This window comes from Aethalodelphis obliquidens, unplaced genomic scaffold, assembly GCF_003676395.1.
Source record: "Aethalodelphis obliquidens isolate GAN/ISIS:26980383/991018 unplaced genomic scaffold, ASM367639v1 scaffold80, whole genome shotgun sequence".
In the NCBI taxonomy this organism is placed as follows: Eukaryota; Metazoa; Chordata; class Mammalia; order Artiodactyla; family Delphinidae; genus Aethalodelphis; species Aethalodelphis obliquidens.
Genome location: NW_020838024.1, coordinates 4404081 through 4422880, shown reverse-complemented (window position 1 = coordinate 4422880; position 18800 = coordinate 4404081). Strand labels below are relative to the sequence as shown.

The 18800-nt window shown below is 42.5% G+C and overlaps 1 protein-coding gene across 2 annotated transcripts in view; it reads right to left on the bottom strand.

Moving 5' to 3' along the window:
- ADAMTS12 (ADAM metallopeptidase with thrombospondin type 1 motif 12) overlaps positions 1–18800 on the bottom strand; it is a 383295-nt gene that overhangs the window by 167820 nt on the left and 196675 nt on the right. For both annotated transcript variants that reach the window (XM_027092637.1, XM_027092636.1), the window contains exon 4: positions 146–342. In XM_027092637.1, coding sequence (XP_026948438.1) covers positions 146–342 — 197 coding nt within the window. The remainder of the gene's footprint in view (positions 1–145; positions 343–18800) is intronic.

Sequence of the window (18800 nt, the reverse complement as noted above, 5' to 3'; positions counted from 1 at the left end):
AAAAAAAAGAAAAGAGGCCCGCGTAAAAAAAAAAAAAAAAAAAAAAAAAAAAAGGTATCAAAAGAAGGTCTCTTATTTGGGGGATGGAGCACCTCTAGTGGTATCTATTCACCAGCTGCCCCTGTCCCCACGTGGTCTGACGTACCATGTTCATGATGGTGAGGATATAGGACTCCACATTCTCGCTCCCATGGTACTCAATCATCTTCGTGTCGGCCACCACCAGTGTCTCCACCCACCTCTCCTTGCTGATGGAACGCCGAGAGAGGCTTCTGCCTGGCAGCTTGCTCCTCTCCCACTTCTCTCGCTGTAGCTCTTGCTTCTGGGAGGTGCCAAGACTGTCTAAACATTAACCAGAAGATAGGGGGTTCATTCTCTATCTCTCTCACATATTACTCACTTATGTTTATAAAGATGCAAGGCTGTAAGCTTAAGTTATATTTAATAATGCATGAATACAACGTTCTTATCTATTTGACTGGAATGGAAGAAGAGATCAGTTTAAATGAATATGACCCAGATAAGTGAAATTGGAATATGACAGGGAGGTTCAAATATACTGCTCTGAAATAATTATTACCTGTTTCATTAAATAGGTCCCTCATTAAAAAGATATTATAATCAAGAATGGGAACTTTCTTCTCCTTCTCCAGCTCCTTCTCCTCTAAATTATTCAGGGCTTACTGAACACAAGGCAGGGTACTAGACTTTAAAATGCTAAGTTGCAGGACTTCCCTGGTGGTCCAGTGGTTAGGACTCCACACTCCCAGTGCAGGGAGCCTGGGTTCCATCCCTGGTCAGGGAACTAGATCCCACATGCTGCAACTGAAGATCCTGCATGCAGCAACGAAGATCCCACGTGCCTCAACTAAGACCCAGTGCAGCCAAATAAATAAATATATATTTTTAAAAAAGCCAAGTTGTTTATCCTCATGAACATCTGAGGTGCCTACTGTTATCTCCATCTTGCAAATGTGGAAACTGATGCTCAAAGTGGCTGGTTAAATAACTCCCCAAAGTCACACAGCCCATAACATCCATGGAAGATCCAGGATTTTCTATGCCCTAAAATCACGCATTTTCATATACACCACACTGCCTTCCACAGAGTAAATATGCATAAAACTGCAGAAATGTAAGCTGGAAAAACTGCATGTGGTTCAGGATATCCTACTTCACGAAGGTATTTTTAAAAAGCTGGAAAAGATCTAGCAAAGCACAGTGAAACTCTCAAGGTGACTCATAGGTTTAAGTATGGAAAAGACAATATATGAGGATCATAGTCTAGAAGGCAAAACCCAGAAGAGGCTATAGAATCATGAAGAGAATTAGAATCATTCTCAAACTCCCAGAAGTTTGAGAAGCACCTCCTTGAAACCTGAAAGAGGTCTATTTAAAACCAAAATAAGAATAAAGTGCTACTTCACACATTGGGAAGTTTAACCCAAGTGGTGGTCAAGTCTAAAAGGTTTCAGTGGGCTCAGAATGGTTTAGAAAGTTGACAAAAGATCAATTTACCAAAAGGGTAAATAAGGAAAGGAGCCTGGGCTGATGGAGAAGCAGTCTCAGTCTTTGAAGATTTCTATCAGGAAGACAGCCACACACCTGCTACCTACTCTCATCGGCACCCTGGACCGCTGGCTGGGGCAGAACAGGAGAGCAGAACAGCAAAGCTCACACCCGCTTCCTCCTCTCTGGTGATGGCCACCCAGCCTCAGCTTGAATACTTCCGGTGCTGGGGGCACGCACCAACTCACAGTTCCCTCCTGTAGTGAGCTGGAACCTCCTCCCTGGCATTTCCACTTATTAGTCTGGTCCTGTTCTTCCGAGCCATCTAGAACCACACCTCCTCCTGAGGCCCTGCCTCAGACATGGAATAGGGACAACTAAAACCATATCCTCTCCTCTCCCCACAGTGCTCTCTGGATTGTAGAGCTGATTACACTGGTTTGCTATGTAACCCATCCTGGTTCCTCAGTTTTGCTTTACATGTGAAGTTAGAACACACTACACTGAGTAATATTTACAAAAGAAATGACACATGACCATAGGGCTAAATAAATTCAAATTCTATTATTGTGAGTTTTCCTTGAAAATAATAAAGCTGTACTTTGATATGAGACTTTTGAAAAATAATTCAGGATTGCAGAAACCTTAGGGGGAAGTGCTGTGAAGACTTACAGACGGGGAGACGGTTAACCCCTCATCTGCGGTAGAACTACTTTCTATGTTCCTTCTCCCCTTACTTTGCATGGATAAGTATGACTTCCCTAAGGACTCTCCAGAGAGTTGACTGATGGTTTCTAACTCTGAACCCCTACTGACCTCCTGTCTCTCACCCTTTCATCTCTTTTTGAAGCTCATGGGAACATTTTCAAACTACAACCTGTTTCTAAATCTTTCTGCACAAGCCAGGGAACCAGACACCCTGAGCTCAGGTGGGGTCTGTGCTTCTGGGAGGGGTGTCAGAAGACTGGGCCAAGTAGAGGAACCTTACCAACATGGGTGAGGTGCAATCTCCTTCTCTTGGTCTCCTGTCTTTGCCGTGTGGGGATGGGTCTCCTCCAAGGTGCAAGGATGCTCAGTGCTCTCCACAAGCTCACCTACCCGGGCAACCCAGTGCCCTCACAAAGCCCTTGGTCACACGGTCCCCTCCTCTCCCTTGGCTCCACAGGCTCTGCATCCCTTCCCTGGGCGCTGGCCCCCTCGTATAGCCCTCAGCTCACTGCAGTTGGCAGACACCGTGCAGTATGCAGCCCTTTCATTAAAGAGGACCCTGTGCTCCAGGCTGCAGCCTTGGATCCCTGGCTGGCTGTGGTTCCCCCCTCCCACCTCCTCAGGCCCAAATGTGTCTAAGGTCTGGCAGGAGGCCGGCACAGGTAAGACACTGGTAGAATAAAGGCGATTTCTCTGCTTCTCCCAGTCCTTTCTTTCTTTTCTCACTTCTCCTTCTCTACTCTCCCTCCTCAACCTTTTATCTCCTTGATATTAAGAAACAGAGTTTAAAGCCCATCAGGTTATCTTCATTTTTCCAGCAAATAGGTGAGTCACTCAGTAAATGGTCTTGCAGGAGGAAACATGGAAGTGAGAGATGGGGTCTGGTAAAGACAAATATCAAAAAGTTTTCAACAAGACCTACACCAAGCACGTGCTAAAGGCCAGATCCTGTGCTAAGCCCTCCATACACAATGCTTCATTCACTGTGCCAGCAAGTCCATCTGATAAGCCCTAATGTTATCACTGTAGTACAGACGAGGAAACCAAAGCTCAAAGAGGTTAAATAATTTCCCCAGAGTCACGCAGTAAACAACAGAGCCTAGATCCAGCCAAGTCTGTCTGGTGACAGCAACAACATGGACCAGGCTCTATGGGCAAGCCCTACTCTACCTTCCTAGGAATAGAGGCAAAGAAATAAGTGACACGACCTTTGCACTGATGTGACAGTCAATCTAATTGTGCATAAGATAACAAGAACATATGAAAATGTCATGATCAGGTTTCAAATAATTCCCAAGGAGAGAGTTATCAATTCTATTACAGATAGTGCCAGAAGTGGTGGGATTTGAATTGGGCCCTGTTGGGACTGAGTTGGGAGACAGGACTGTACATATCTAGGCTGACTTTGCTGAGTCCTGAGGAAGTCATCCCAGACTTGGCTAAGAAATGTTATGAACTACAAGAAGTCAGCCCTACACATTTATCTTCAAGGCCTGATGACAAAGCCGGACAGTCCTTCGGGGACAGGTGAGGTGCCAACAATTCTGGGAAGCTCCTATCTCCCCAACCCCCCCGCCCCACTGCCCCTCAAACACACACACACATTATCTTAGCTCAGACTGCCACAACAAAATACCATCAACAGAAATTTACTTTCTCATGGTCCTGGAAGCTGGAAGATCAGGATGCCAGCATGGTCAGGCTCTGGTGAGACCTGTTTTCCCACTGTGTGCATGTGGAGAGAGAGAGGGATCTCTTTTTCATCCTCTTCTCATATGGCCACCAATCCAATTGGATTAGGACCCCACCCTTATGATTTCATTTAACCTTAGTTTCCTCCTAAAAGCCCTATGTCCAAATACAGTCACACTGGGGGTTAGAGCTTCAACATGGGAAATTCAGGAGGACACAGTCCATTCCATACCACACACATTCTGTTTAGAGATCCCTCTTCTGGGCTGGGATAGCTTCTGAGCACTTTCTACCCTGCTGTGATATCCTGCTGCTTGGGGAATGTCCAGTGAGGCTTTAAGTACCTACAGGGCCAGAGCTCCACTAGCTTTGTATCCAGTGCCTAATACTGTGCTTGGCAAACAGTGACACCCAGTAAATGCTTGATGCATGGGTGAAGGAAAAACTAAAAATGAATTGGAACAGATTTATGAATCACAAATAAAGAAGAACTGCAAGAGTTGTTTACTTTTCTCCCTGAGAGGACTGTTTCAGTTAGAGGATTCTCCACACTGAGACTGGGACGTGTTTGTTTTAAGGGAAGAAATCTAGCCAAGTGGGCAGTGTAAGTACAGATGATTTCCTGTCCTGACACAGGAATGACTTCCCTAAACCGGAAGCTAAGGAAGAGCAGGGGTGTGTCCAGGGTCCACTGAGATGTCCAGGACACCCTGAACACTAGCACAGCAGAGGCACTGAAGATCCCTGGGAAATACAAATAATTCAGCTTTTTTTTTTTTCCTCCTTTCCCAAATGCTTTAGGCAGCTCTTCACAAAGCTCACTCTCATTTAGAGCTTTCTCAGGTAGTGGAGCCTTTAACTGCCACCTTTCTCTTAGACTCAGGGTCACCTTCAGACAGGAACAGACCAAGCCTTGAGGAAGTTGCCTGGAGGCAGCTCGAGTATTATCAGGTAGCAGGGAAAGTGAACACAGAGTAGAAGACTCTGGAAATTATAGTTTCCTGTACTTTCAAGGGTGCCTTTTTAGCATGCTGGTAGCTTCTAGAAGCTACCTCTTCTGCTTAGGGAATTGCTCCAGGCTCTGTCTCCTACCCCAACTCAACTCTTCCCTCATCTGGATTCTCTTCTGCTGCCTCATACGCAGAGCTCCCATGCAGAAGGAAGATTTCTGACTAGCTTAGAACTGTTTACCATTAATTGGAAATTGGCCATGAATTGTACCGACTGCCAGGTTTGAGATCTAGTTTCCCCCAAGAAGATCCTCTCAAGTTAATCTTTACCAGGCCACACTCTATAGCTTCCAGATAAGTGAGACTTAGTACCCTTGTTCCCACCTTCCTGCCACCAGCATGAGTGAGTTTCCTGAAACACAACTCAGGAAGAACACAAACACTAATGCCCACTTCTGACAGAGCGCCTATCAAGAGCCAGGCCTGTGATGAACATTTTTTCAGATCTGACATTTATTACAGTCACCCTTCTGTATCCACAGGGAATTGGTTCCAGGAGTCCCTGCAGATGCCAATATCCATGAATATTCAAGTCATTTATATACAACGACATATTTGCATATAACCTACGCACATCCTCCTGTATACTTTAAATCATCTCTAGATTACTTGTAATACCTAATATAATGTAAGTGCTATGTAAATAGTTATAAATACAATAACATGCTATGCAAATAGTTGCCAGTGAGCAACAAATCCAAATTTTGCTTTCTGGAATTTTCTGGAGTTTTTCTTTTTTTTCTGGAGTATTTTCCATCCAAGGTTGGCTGAATCTGTGGTTGACTGAACCTTCAGATAGGGAGGGCCAACTGTATTTAATTCTCAACAAGTTTTGAGGTAAGTCTTATTATTGCCATTTTTAAGTGAGAAAAATGAGATTCGAAGAGGTTATATTTATTCAAATTTGTTCAAAGTCTCATAGCCACTAAGCAGCAGGTGAGCATTTTAGGTGAGTCAGTCTGAATCTTATTTAGATGGGTGGCATAGAGATGGGGGTGGAATTCCCAGGCTCCACTTGCCTGGAAAAGGGAAGAAGAATGTCTTAAGTCTGAGAGGGCCTAGACACCTTGTCCAGGCCCACTGCTGACTCACTCCCTATGCGCCCGGCCTGAACCACTTCTGCACAGAGCCACCTGCAAGTCCCGTGACCATGGACAAATGTTCTCATCACCAGTCCCCACAACTCCACCCCAATGTAATGAGGAAAATGAACTGAACTCCTACTTTAAAATTTTATTTCACTTATGGAACACTTTCTTCAAACAAAGATTAAGCAAAAAGCAAAGAAAAGAAAGTGGCTCTGATCACTGTGTTGTGGCAGATGACCCTGAGGGGGATTCCACACAACACAACTTTAAGCCACTAGATACCACCATCTCTCAGGGACCTGTCAGCTCTGGTGTTGTCAGAGTTGAACCAACACATCTTTCCATTGCCCATGCACAACTGTCAGCAGCTGGCTGCCATCACATACTTGCAACCAGATCCCCTTCTTGGCAGAACACTGTGGCCTTTCCCAACAGAGCTGAAGGTCAATGCTGAAGCCATGTCCTTTAGCAATGATAGCTGAGTTGCCAGACCTGTTCATCTCTTCAGGCTGGCTTTGGATAGATTTAAAATGCCTCAGATTTTGCACAGCAAAGGAAACCATAAACAAGACCAAAAGACAACCCTCAGAATGGGAGAAAATATTTGCAAATGAAGCAACTGACAATGGATTAATCTCCAAAATTTACAAGCAGCTCATGCAGTTCAATAAGAAAAAAACAAACAACCCAATCCAAAAATGGGCAGAAGACATAAATAGACATTTCTCCAAAGAAGATATACAGATTGCCAACAAACACATGAAAGAATGCTCAACATCATTAATCATTAGAGAAATGCAAATCAAAACTACAATGAGATATCATCTCACACCAGTCAGAATGGCCATCATCAAAAAATACACAAACAATAAATGCTGGACAGGGTGTGGAGAAAAGGGAACCCTCTTGCACTGTTGGTAGAAATGTAAATTGATACAGCCACTATGGAGAACAGTATGGAGGTTCCTTAAAAAACTAAAAATAGAATTATCATACAACCCAGCAATCCCACTACTGGGCATATACCCTGAGAAAACCATAATTCAAAAAAACTCATGTACCAAAATGTTCATTGCAGCTCTATTTACAATAGCCAGGACATGGAAGCAACCTAAGTGTCCATCAACAGATGAATGGATAAAGAAGATGTGGCACATATATACAATGGAATATTACTCAGCCATAAAAGGAAACGAAATTGAGTTATTTGTAGTAAGGTGGATGGACATAGAGTCTGTCATACAGAGTGAAGTGAGTCAGAAAGAGAAAAACAAATACCATATTCTAACACATATATATGGAATCTAAGAAAGAAAAAATAATGTCATGAAGAACCTAGAGGTAAGACGGGAATAAAGACACAGACCTACTAGAGAATGGACTTGAGGATATGGGGAGGGGGAAGGGTAAGCTGTGACAAAGTGAGAGAGTGGCATGGACATATATACACTACCAAACATAAAATAGATAGCTAGTCGGAAGAAGCTGCATAGCACAGGGAGATCAGTTCCGTGGTTTGTGACCACCTAGAGGGGTGGGTTAGGGAGGGTGGGAGGGAGGGAGATGCAAGAGGGAAGAGATACGGGAACATATGTATATGTATAACTGATTCACTTTGTTATAAAGTAGAAACTAACACACCATTGTAAAGCAATTATACTCCAATAAAGATGTTAAAAAAAAATGCCTCAGCCAGGGAGCTTATTTTCACTAAAAAAAAAAAAAAAAAAATTTACCTCATTCACTGGGGACTAAAAATATTTTTACACTTCGGTAATAGACTATCCATTTCTCAAAACTGGTCACTATTAAAGTAAAAACAGCTGTCTTTAAAGACAAACAAGTGCAGTAACATAAACTAAGTATTAGTAACTAGTATACGTCAAAAGCAAGAACCCCCCAGGTTTAGGACTGTGGACATAAATAAGAGAACCTGAAAAAATAAAATGAAATATACTCTCCAAAGGCTGACTGATCTTGCCTTACAAAGCCCTAAGTTTATTCAGAACATGCCAAAAAAAAAAAAAAAAAAAAAAAAAAAAAAAAAAAAGAGGAAATGATGAACCATTTTGGAAATGTGAAAATTCCCCAAATAACAACATAATCAAATCAAGTATAAGTGAAAGGGAGGGTTTAAGATCTCTCTGGAGAGTAAATCAGAAAGAGAATTTATCAAACAATTTAATCCATTAGCATATTATTTAATTAAATAATTTAATTTTTAACATCTTTATCGGAGTATAATTGCTTTACAATGGTGTGTTAGTTTCTGCTTTATAGCAAAGTGAATCAGCTATACATATACATATATCCCCATAACTCCTCCCTCCTGAAAATCCCTCCCACTCTCCCTATCTCACCTCTCTAGGTGGTCACAGAGCACCGAGCTGCTCTCCCTGTGCTATGCGGCTGCTTCCCTCCAGCTACCCATTTTACATTTGGTAGTATATATAAGTCCACGCCACTCACTCACTTCATCCCAGCTTACACTTTCCCCTCTCTGTGTCCTCAAGTACACTCCCTAAGTCTGCATCTTTATTCCTGTCCTGCCCCTAGGTTCTTCAGAACCATTTTTGCTTTCTTGTTTTTAGATTCCATATATATGTGTTAGCATACAGTATTTGTTTATCTCATTCTGATTTACTTCACTCTGTATGACAGTCTCTAGGTCCATCCACCTCACTACAAATAACTCAATTTCATTTCTCTTTATGGCTGAGTAATATTCCATTACATATATGTGCCACATCTTCTTTATCCATTCATCTGTCAATGGACACTTAGGTTGCTTCCATGTCCTGGCTATTCTAAATAGAGTTACAATGAACATTGTGGTACATGTCTCTTTTTGAATTATGCTTTTCTCAGGGTATATGCCCAGTAGTGGGATTGCTGGGTCATATGGCAGTTCTATTTTTAGATTTATAAGGAACCTCCATGCTGTTCTCCAAAGTGGCTGTATCAATTTACATTCCCACCAACAGTGCAAGAGGGTTCCCTTTTCTCCACACCCTCTCCAGCGTTTATTGTTTGTGTATTTTTTGATGAGGGCCATTCTGACTGGTGTGAGGTGATACCTCATTGTAGTTTTGATTTGCATTTGTCTAATGATTAGTGATGTTGAGCATCCTTTCATGTGTTTGTTGGCAATCTGTATATCTTCTTTGGAGAAATGTCTATTTAGGTCTTCTGCCCATTTTTGGATTGGGTTGTTTCTTTTTCTGATATTGAGCTGGATGAGATGCCTGTAAATTTTGGAGATTAATCCTTTGTCAGCTGCTTCATTTGCAAATATATTCTCCCATTCTGAGGGTTGTCTTTTGGTCTTGTTTATGGTTTCCTTTGCTGTGCAAAAACTTTTAAGTTTCATTAGGTCCCATTTGTTTATTTTTGTTTTTATTTCCATTTCTCTACGAGGTGGGTCAAAAAGGATCTTGCTGTGATTTATGTCAGAGAGTGTTCTGCCTAAGTTTTCATCTAAGAGTTTTATAGTGTCTGGACTTACATTGAGGTCTTTAATACATTTTGAGTTTATTTTTGTGTATGGTGTTAGGGAGTGTTCTAATTTCATTCTTTTACATGTAGCTGTCCAGTTTTCCCAGCACCACTTATTGAAGAGGCTGTCTTTTCTCCATTGTACATTCTTGCCTCCTTTATCAAACATAAGGTGACCATATGTGTGTGGGTTTATCTCTGGGCTTTCGGTCCTGTTCCATTTATCTATATTTCTGTTTTTGAGCCAGTACCATACTGTCTTTATTACTGTAGCTTTGTAGTATAGTTTGAAGTGAGTGAGTCTGATTCCTCCTGCTCCGTTTTTCTTTCTCAAGATGGCTTTAGCTATTCAGGGTCTTTTGTGTCTCCATACAAATTGTGAAATTTTTGGTTCTAGTTCTGTGAAAAATGCCATTGGTAGTTTTATAGGGATTGCATTGACTCTGTAGATTGCTTTGGGTAGCACAGTCATTTTCACAATGTTCATTCTTCCAAATCCAAGAACATGGTATATCTCTCCATCTGTTTGTATCATCTTTAATTTCTTTCATCAGTGTCTTATAATTTTCTGCATATAGGCCTTTTGTTTTCTTCATATAGGTCCTTTGTCTCCTTAGGTGGGTTTATTCCAAAGTATTTTATTCTTTTTGTTGCAGTAAATGGGAGGGTTTCCTTAATTTCTCTTTAGGATTTTTCATCATTAGTGTATAGGAATGCAAGAGATTTCTGTGTATTAATTTTGTATCCCGCAACATTACCAAATTCATTGATTAGCTCTAGTAGTTGCTGGTAGAGTCTTTAGCATTCGCTATGTATAGTATCATGTCGTTTGCAAACACTGACAGCTTTACTTCTTCTTTTCCGATTTGGATTCCTTTTATTTCTTATTCTTCACTGATTGCCATGGTTAAACTTCCAAAACTATGTTGAATAACAGTGGTGAGACTGGGCAACCTTGTCTTTTTCCTGATCTAAGAGGAAATGGTTTCATTTTTTCCCCATTGAGAACGATGTTGGCTGTGGGTTTGTCATATATGGCCTTTATTATGTTGAGATAAGTTCCCTCTATGCTTACTTTCTGGAGGGTTTTTAGCATAAATCGGTGTTACATTTGGTCAAAAGCTTCTCCTGCATCTCTTGAGAAGATCATAGGTTTTTTAATCCTTCAGTTTGTTAGTAGAGTGTATCACATTGATTGTTTTGCATATATTGAAGAATCCTTGGATTCCTGGGAAAAAACCCACTTGATTCTCATGTATGATCCTTTAATGTGCTGTTGGATTCTGTCTGCTAGTAGTTTTTTTTTTTTTTTTTTTTTTGTGATACGCGGGCCTCCCATTGCTGTGGCCTCTCCTGTCGTGGAGCACATGCTCTGGACACGCAGGTCCAGCGGCCACGGCCCACGGGCCCAGCAGCTCCGCCGCATGTGGGACCCTCCCAGACTGGGGCATGAACCCGTGTACCCTGCATCGGCAGGTGGACCCTCAACCACTGAGCCACCAGAGAAGCCCTGTCTGCTAGTATTTTGTTGAGGATTTTTGCATGTACGTTCATCAGTGATATTAACCTGTAGTTTTCTTTCTTTCTGACATCTGTGTCTGGTTTTGGTATCAGGGTGATGGTGGTCTCGTAGAGTGAGATTCAGAGTGTTCCTCCCTCTGCTGTATTTTGGAAGAGTTTGAGAAGGATGGGTGTTAGCTGTTCTCTAAATGTTTGATAGAATTCGCCTGTGAAGCCGTCTGGTCCTGGGCTTTTGTTTGTTGGAAGATTTTTAATCACAGTCTCAATTTCAGTGCTTGTGATTGGTCTGTGTATATTTTCTATTTCTTCCTGGTTCAATCTCATAATGTTGTGCTTTTCTAAGAATTCGTCCATTTCTTCCAGGTTGTCCATTTTATTGGCATAGAGTTGCTTGTAGTAATCTCTCATGATCCTTTGTATTTCTGCAGTGTCAGTTGTTACTTCTCCTTTTCCATTTCTAATTCTGTTGATTTGAGGCTTCTCCCTTTTTTTCCTGATGAGTCTGGCTAATGTTTATCCATTTTGTTTATCTTGTCAAAGGACCAGCTTTTAGTTTTATTGATCTTTGCTACTGTTTCCTTCATTTTTTTCCACTTATTTCTGATCTGATCTTTATGATTTCTTTCCTTCTGCTAACTTAGGGGTTTTTTGTTCTTATCTGTCTAACTGCTTTAGGTGTAAGATTAGATTGTTTATTTGAGATGTTTCTTGAGGTAGGATTGTATTGTTATAAACTTCTCTCTTAAACTGCTTTTGCTGCATCCCATAGGTTTTGGGTCATTTTTTTGCACTGTCATTTGTTTCTAGGTATTTTTTTATTTCCTCTTTGATTTCTGCAGTGATATCTTGGTTATTAAGTAGTGTATTATTTAGCCTCCATGTGTGTTTTTTTTTTTTTTCCTGCGGTATGCGGGCCTCTCACTGTTGTGGCCTTTCCCGTTGTGGAGCACAGGCTCTGGACACGCAGGCTCAGCTGCCATGGCTCACGGGCCCAGCTGCTCCGTGGCATGTGGGATCTTCCCCGACCGGGGCACGAAACCATGTCCCCTGCATCGGCAGGTGGACTCTCAACCACTGCGCCACCAGGGAAGCCCTGTCCTCAATTCTTTTTTCTTTATTCTGCTCTGCAATAGTTATTTCCACTATTTTTTCTTCCTTGTCACTTATTCATTCTTCTGCCTCAGTTATTCTGCTCTTGATTCCTTCTAGAGAATTTTTAATTTCATTTATTGTGTTGTTCATCATTGTTTGCTCTTTAGTTTTTCTAGGTCCTTGTTAAAAGTTTCTTGTATTTTCTCCATTCTACTTCCAAGATTTTGGATCATCTTTACTATCATTATTCTGAATTCCTTTTCAGGTAGACTGCCTGTTGCCTCTTCATTTGTTAGGTCTGGTGGGTTTTTATCTTCCTCCTTCATCTGCTGTGTGTTTTTCTGTCTTCTCATTTTGCTTATCTTACTGTGTTTGGGGTCTCCTTTTCGCAGGCTGCAGGTTCGTAGTTCCCGTTGTTTTTGGTGCCTGCCCCCAGTGGCTGAGGTTGGTTCAGTGGGTTGTGTAGGCTTCCTGGTGGAGGGGACTGCTGCCTGTGTTCCAGTGGATGAGTCTGGATCTTGTGTTTCTGGTGGTCAGTGCTGCATCCGGTAGTGTGTTTTGGGGTGTCTGTGACCTTATTATGATTTTAGGAAGCCTCTCTGCTAATGGGTGCGGTTGTGTTCCTGCCTTGCTTGTTGTTTGGCATTGGGTGTTCAGCACTGTAGTCTGCTGTTCGTTGAGTGGTACTGAGTCTTAGTGTTGAGATGGAGATTTCTCGGTAAGCTTTCACTGTTTGATACTATGTGGAGCTGGGACGTCTCTGGTGGACCAATGTCCTGAACTCAGCTCTCCCACCTCAGAGTCACAGGCCTGACACCCACTCGGTGTACCAAGACTGTGTCAGCCACACGGCTCAGAAGTAAAGGGAGAAAAAAAGAAAGAAGGAAACAAAATAAAATAAAGTTATTAAAAGAGAAAATAAAAATTATTTAAATTTTTTTAAAAATTAAAAACTAATTAAAAAAAAAGAAAGAAGGAAAGAAGAGAGCAACCAAACCAGAAAACAAATCCAACAATGATAACAAGTGCTAAAAATTATACTAAAAACACGGACAGACAGAACCCTAAGACGAATGGTAAAGGCGAAGCTACACAGACAAAATCACACAAAGAAGCATACACATACACACTCACAAATAGAGAAAAAGGAAAAAAATATATGTATCGTTGCTCCTAAAGTCCACCTCCTCAATTTGAGATGACTCATTGTCTATTCAGGTATTCCACAGATGCAGGGTACATCAAGCTGATTGTGGAGATTTAATCCTCTGCTCCTGAGGCTGCTGGGAGAGATTTCCCTTTCTCTTCTTAGTTCGCACAACTCCTGGGGCTCAGCTTTGGATTTGGCCCCCCCTCTGTGTGTAGCTCTTCTGAGGGTGTCTTTTCTTGGCTCAGATAGGACGGAGTTAAAGGAGCAGCTGATTAGGGGGCTCTAGCTCACTCAGGCCGGGGGGGAGGGAGGGGTATGGAATGCGGGGCGAGCCTGCGGCGGCAGAGGCCGGCGTGACGTTGTACCAGCCTGAGGCATGCCGTGCGTTCTCCCGGGGGAGTTGTCCCTGGATCACGGGACCCTGTCAGTGGCGGGCTGCCCAGTCTCCCGGGAGGGGAGGTGTGGATAGTGACCTGGGCTTGCACACAGGCTTTCTGGTGGCTGCAGCAGCAGCCTAGTGTCTCATGCCCATCTCTGGTGTCCATGCTGATAGCCACGGCTTGCACCCTTCTCTGGAGCTCGTTTAGGCAGTGCTCTGAATCCCCTCTCCTCACGCACCCCGATACAATGTTCTATTGCCTCTTTGGCAGTTCTAGACCTTTTTCCGGATTCCCTCCCAGCTAGCTGTGGCGCACTAGCCCCCTTCAGGCTGTATTCACGCAGCCAACCCCAGTCCTTTCCCTGGGGTCTGACCTCCGAAGCCGCAGCCTCAGCTCCCAGCCCCCACACCCCCTGGTGGGTGAGCAGACAATCCTCTCGGGCTGGTGAGTGCTGGTCGGCATGGATCCTCTGTGCGGGAATCTCTCTGCTTTGTCCTCTGCAGCCCTGTTGCTGCACTCTCCTACGTGGCTCCAAAGCTTCCCACCCACCCACTCCCCCATCTCCACCAGTGAATGGGCCTCCTAGCGTGTGGAAACCTTTTCTCCTTCACAGCTCCCTCCAAGAGTTGCAGGTCCTATCCCTATTCTTTTGTCTCTGTTTTTTCTTTTTTCTTTTGCCCTACCCAGGTACGTGGGGAGTTTCTTGCCTTTTGGGAAGTCTGAGGTCTTCTGCCAGCGTTCAGTAGGTGTTCTGTAGGAGTTGTTCCACATGTAGATATATTTCTGATGTATTTGTGGGGAGGAAGGTGATCTCCACATCTCACTCCTCCACCATCTTGAAGGTCTCTCTAATATTTTATTTTAAATTATCAATTTCATTCATTGGTAACATTTGGAATGACAAGGAATTCCCCTGATTTGAGATCTAATCCCACACACTTTCTTTCCATTCCTCATCTTCTGATAGAAATGTACTGATGCATTTCTCACAATTAAGACCAGATGTGGAGGAGGCAGCTGGGGGCAGAATTAAGACCAAGAAAAACTGAATAATCAACCAAGTGGATAATGAGTCCCAGCATGCTTAAACATTGACAGAAGTCTGGCAGCACATTTTCCTCAGCTTCATGACCGAAGGATTGGTGAATAACTCAGGGACCTTCACACTTCACCCCAGCCACCATGAAAGGCTTCTGAGAGGCTCTAAGTCCTCAGTGGTGAGCTCTCATTTTCTGCAGCCATCAGTAGTTTACTCCTGCACAATTACATTTTCATGTAAGGTATGGAATTTTGCCAGCCTATAAAAACTAATTATATTGCGAATCTCCAACTGGGGAATTTGGTACTCTTGTTTCCCAAGCTTTCTTGACCTTGGGACTCGTTTTCAGAGCTCCTGTTAATACCTAGACTTCCATGGCACATTACTTGTGGAACACAGCTTTAAGGAAGAGAAGCTCAGGAAGGAATTTAGACTAAATGACTGCCAAAGCCTCTTTAGATTATAAGAATCTCTCATTCTAAAATTACCTGCATGAAAGTAAAGAAAAAAATGTCTTGTACAGGAGTTACAGAGTGAGAAAAGAAACTCAGGTTGCTTTAAGTAGCTTATGCTTTCTTTCTAGGTCTTAATGAAGGTTTACATATTGATGGACCAGAAAGACCTATTACATAAGTAGAGCCACTGAGGCAGTGGGAGAGACCAGAGAGTGGTCACTTGGAGAATGGAGCTCTCTTCCATCTGTGGGGATGTGGGTGATGGACCAGCATTGGGCCATCTTACAATTTACCTAGGGCTGGTCCTGAGCCTCAGCGGGACCTTCCAAGGAAGAGGCCACTCTGAAACTCCGTATCTACCTCCCTACACTTTCTGGCAGTACTTTTTAAAGATTACTGAGCTCTCCAAACATAGTATGTGCTCAATAAATATGGTGCAAACTACTTAACAGGCTTTTCTTAATGGTAAGATGGACCTACAGGCAAGCGTTGACACAGAAGGAAAAATGAATCAGTGCTCTCCACCTGATCTAGGCCACTCTAAGGTGGTGGGCAACCTAAGGTGGGTACCCTCACAATGCCCTTTCTCCAACTGTCGCTTCTCTGTTGTTTGTGTCAGGTCCTTAAAACTACCATATCAAGCCTAAGGCAACTTGTGCCTGACTTTATGATGACTGTGTCAGACTACCAGTTACCACAATATTTTTTCCTCCTTGATTTTTCGCTGGGCACACAGCCTCCTAGAATAAAAACTAAATGTCCCAGCCTCCCTTGTGGCTAAATTCTGACCAATGAGACACAAGGGGAAGTGCTACATGTAACTTACAGAACTTAAAGGGAAGGCATGGATACCTTCCTGGTCTGAATCTGGATGGTCTGGACAAGGAAGTAGAAGCCAGATGTCAAAGAAGATAGAAAAACAAGATAGAAGACAGACAATATGAGTCTGAGTTCCTGAAGATTGTGGAGCACTACACCAGCCTTGGACATTTTATCTCCAAATTTCATTGATGTGAGCGATAAAAGTCCATTTTTCAACTAGAATAAAAGAGGGCTATTTTGTCTGTTTTATTCACTCCTTTATCCCCAGCACCTAGAATAGTTCTTTGCAGTCAGTAACAACAATAGTTTAAATAAGTAAATCTTATATGGGGTTTTCTGCTACACATAAACATATTCTGAATGATATGATGACTTAACCACCCCCTCCATGTTTGTAAGCACTATCTCTTTTCACCCATGACCCTCAGAAGGTGGGCTGCTTTCATCACAAAGTGGTAGCATTTGATCCAATCCCTCAGCTCAGCAAGTTGATTAAACATAAATAAACAGTGGGCTCTCTTTTAGTACCTCCACTCTGTCACTAGCAGGAATAAGACTGAGTAAAAAAAAAATCGTTAACTTGGTGAGACAGCAAGAGTCAACCTGCAAGTCATGAGGAGAGAAATCTCTGAGCCCTCTAATCAGAGAAATAGATCACAGAAACCTTGAGAAACCATCTGCCTCATTTCTGAGCAGACAGCAACAGAACAATTCCAGCCTGATGAGATAATTATTATATTTATATCTGGTCATATTTACATAAGTATGGGTGTATAACATATGTACATATGGACATATTTGCAGTTCTTTCCCTCTACTTAACAACAAACGTGCACACATATCAAAACTGGGCAAGTTTTGTTTCCTAAAGGAAACACTATTCTGGAGTCAGGTGCCCTCCTCACTCTAAGGGACAAGGGAACTCACAAAATAACAAGGTGCTCCCCTGTTCCATTTTGAAATTTCTCAGAAGTTCATTAGAGCAAGTGAGACTGTGGGTAATTTTTCTTTTATCCACTCTACTGTATTTCCTATATTACTTTTTAAGATAGAAAAATGAACTTTAAAAATAAGGTGAAGGGTGCACATTCAAGATGGTGGAGGAGTAAGATGTGGAAATCACCTTCCTCCCGACAAATACATCAAAAATACATCTACATGTGGAAAAACTCCTACAGAACACCTACTGAACACTGGCAGAAGACCTCAGACTTCCCAAAAGGCAAGAAAATCCCCACATACCTGGAATCGTGAGGGAAACCTACATGCAGAGGTGGGGGCCAAAACTAAAGCTGAACCCCAGAAGCTGTGCAAACAAAGAGGAGAAAGGGAAATTTCTCTGGTAAGTCTCAGAATCAGTGGATTAAATCCCCACAATCAACTTGAGCTGTGTGGCTGTCAGGGTCTTGGTGCTCTGGCCTGGTGTCAGGCCTCTGCCTCTGAGGTAGAGGGCCAAGTTCAGGACACTGGACCACCAGAGACTTCCCGGCCTCAAGTAATATCAATCGGCAAGAGCTCTCCCAGAGATCTCCATCTGAATGCTAAGACCCAGTTCCAGCCAACGGCCAGCAAGCTTCAGTGCTGGACACCCAATGCTAAACAACTAGCAAGACAGGAACACAACCCCACCCATTAGCAGAGAGGCTGCCTAAAACCATACTAAGGTCACAGACAGCCCAAAACACACCACCGGATGCAGCCTTGCCCACCAAAAAGACAAAGTCCAGCCCCACCCACCAGAAAACAGGCATCAGTCCCCTCTACCAGGAAGCCTACACAAGCCACTGAAGCAACGCTACCCACTGGGGGCAGACACCAAAAACAATGGGAACTATGAACATGCAGCCTATGAAAAGGAGACCAAAACACAGTAAGTTAAACAAAATGGGAAGACAGGGAAATATGCAGCAGAAGAAGGAGCAACATAAAAACCCACCAAGCCAAACAAATGAAGAGGAAATAGTCTACCTGAAAAATAATTGAGAGTAATGATAGTAAGATGATCCAAAATCTTGGAAAAAGAATGGAAAAAATACAAGAAACATTTAACAAGGACCTAGAAGAAGTAAAGAGCAAACAAACACTGATGAAAAACACAATAAATGAAATTAAAAATTCTCTAGAAGGAATCAAGAGCACAATAACTGAGGCAGAAGAATGGATAAGTGACCAGGAAGATAAAATAGTGGAAATAACTGCTGCAGAGCAGAATGCAGAAAAAAGAATGAAAAGAATTGAGGACAGTCTCAGAAACCTCTGTGACAACATTAAATGTACCAACATTCGAATCATAGGGGTCCCAGAAGAAGAAGAGAAAAAGAAAGGGTCTGACAAAATATTTGAAGAGATTATAGTTGAAAAATTCCCTACGATGGGAAAGGAAATAGTCAATCAAGTCCAGAGACACAGAGAGTCCCATTAAGGATAAAACCAAGGAGAAACACACTAATACACATATTAATCAAACTATCAAAAATTAAACAGAAAGAAAAAAGATTAAAAGCAGCAAGGGAAAAGCAACAAATAACATACAAGGGAATCCCCACAAGGTTAAGAGCTGATCATTCAGCAGAAACTCTGCAAGCCAGAAGGGAGTGGCAGGACATATTTAAAGTGATGAAAGGGAAAAACCTACAACCAAGATTACTCTACACAGCAAGGATCTCATTCAGATTTGAGGGAGAAATCAAAACCCTTCCAAACAAGCAAAAGTTAAGAGAATTCAGCACCACCAAACCAGCTTTACAACAAATGCTAAAGGAACTTCTCTAGGCAGGACACGAGAGAAGGAAAAGACCTACAATAACAAAAACAAAACAATTAAGAAAATGATCATAGG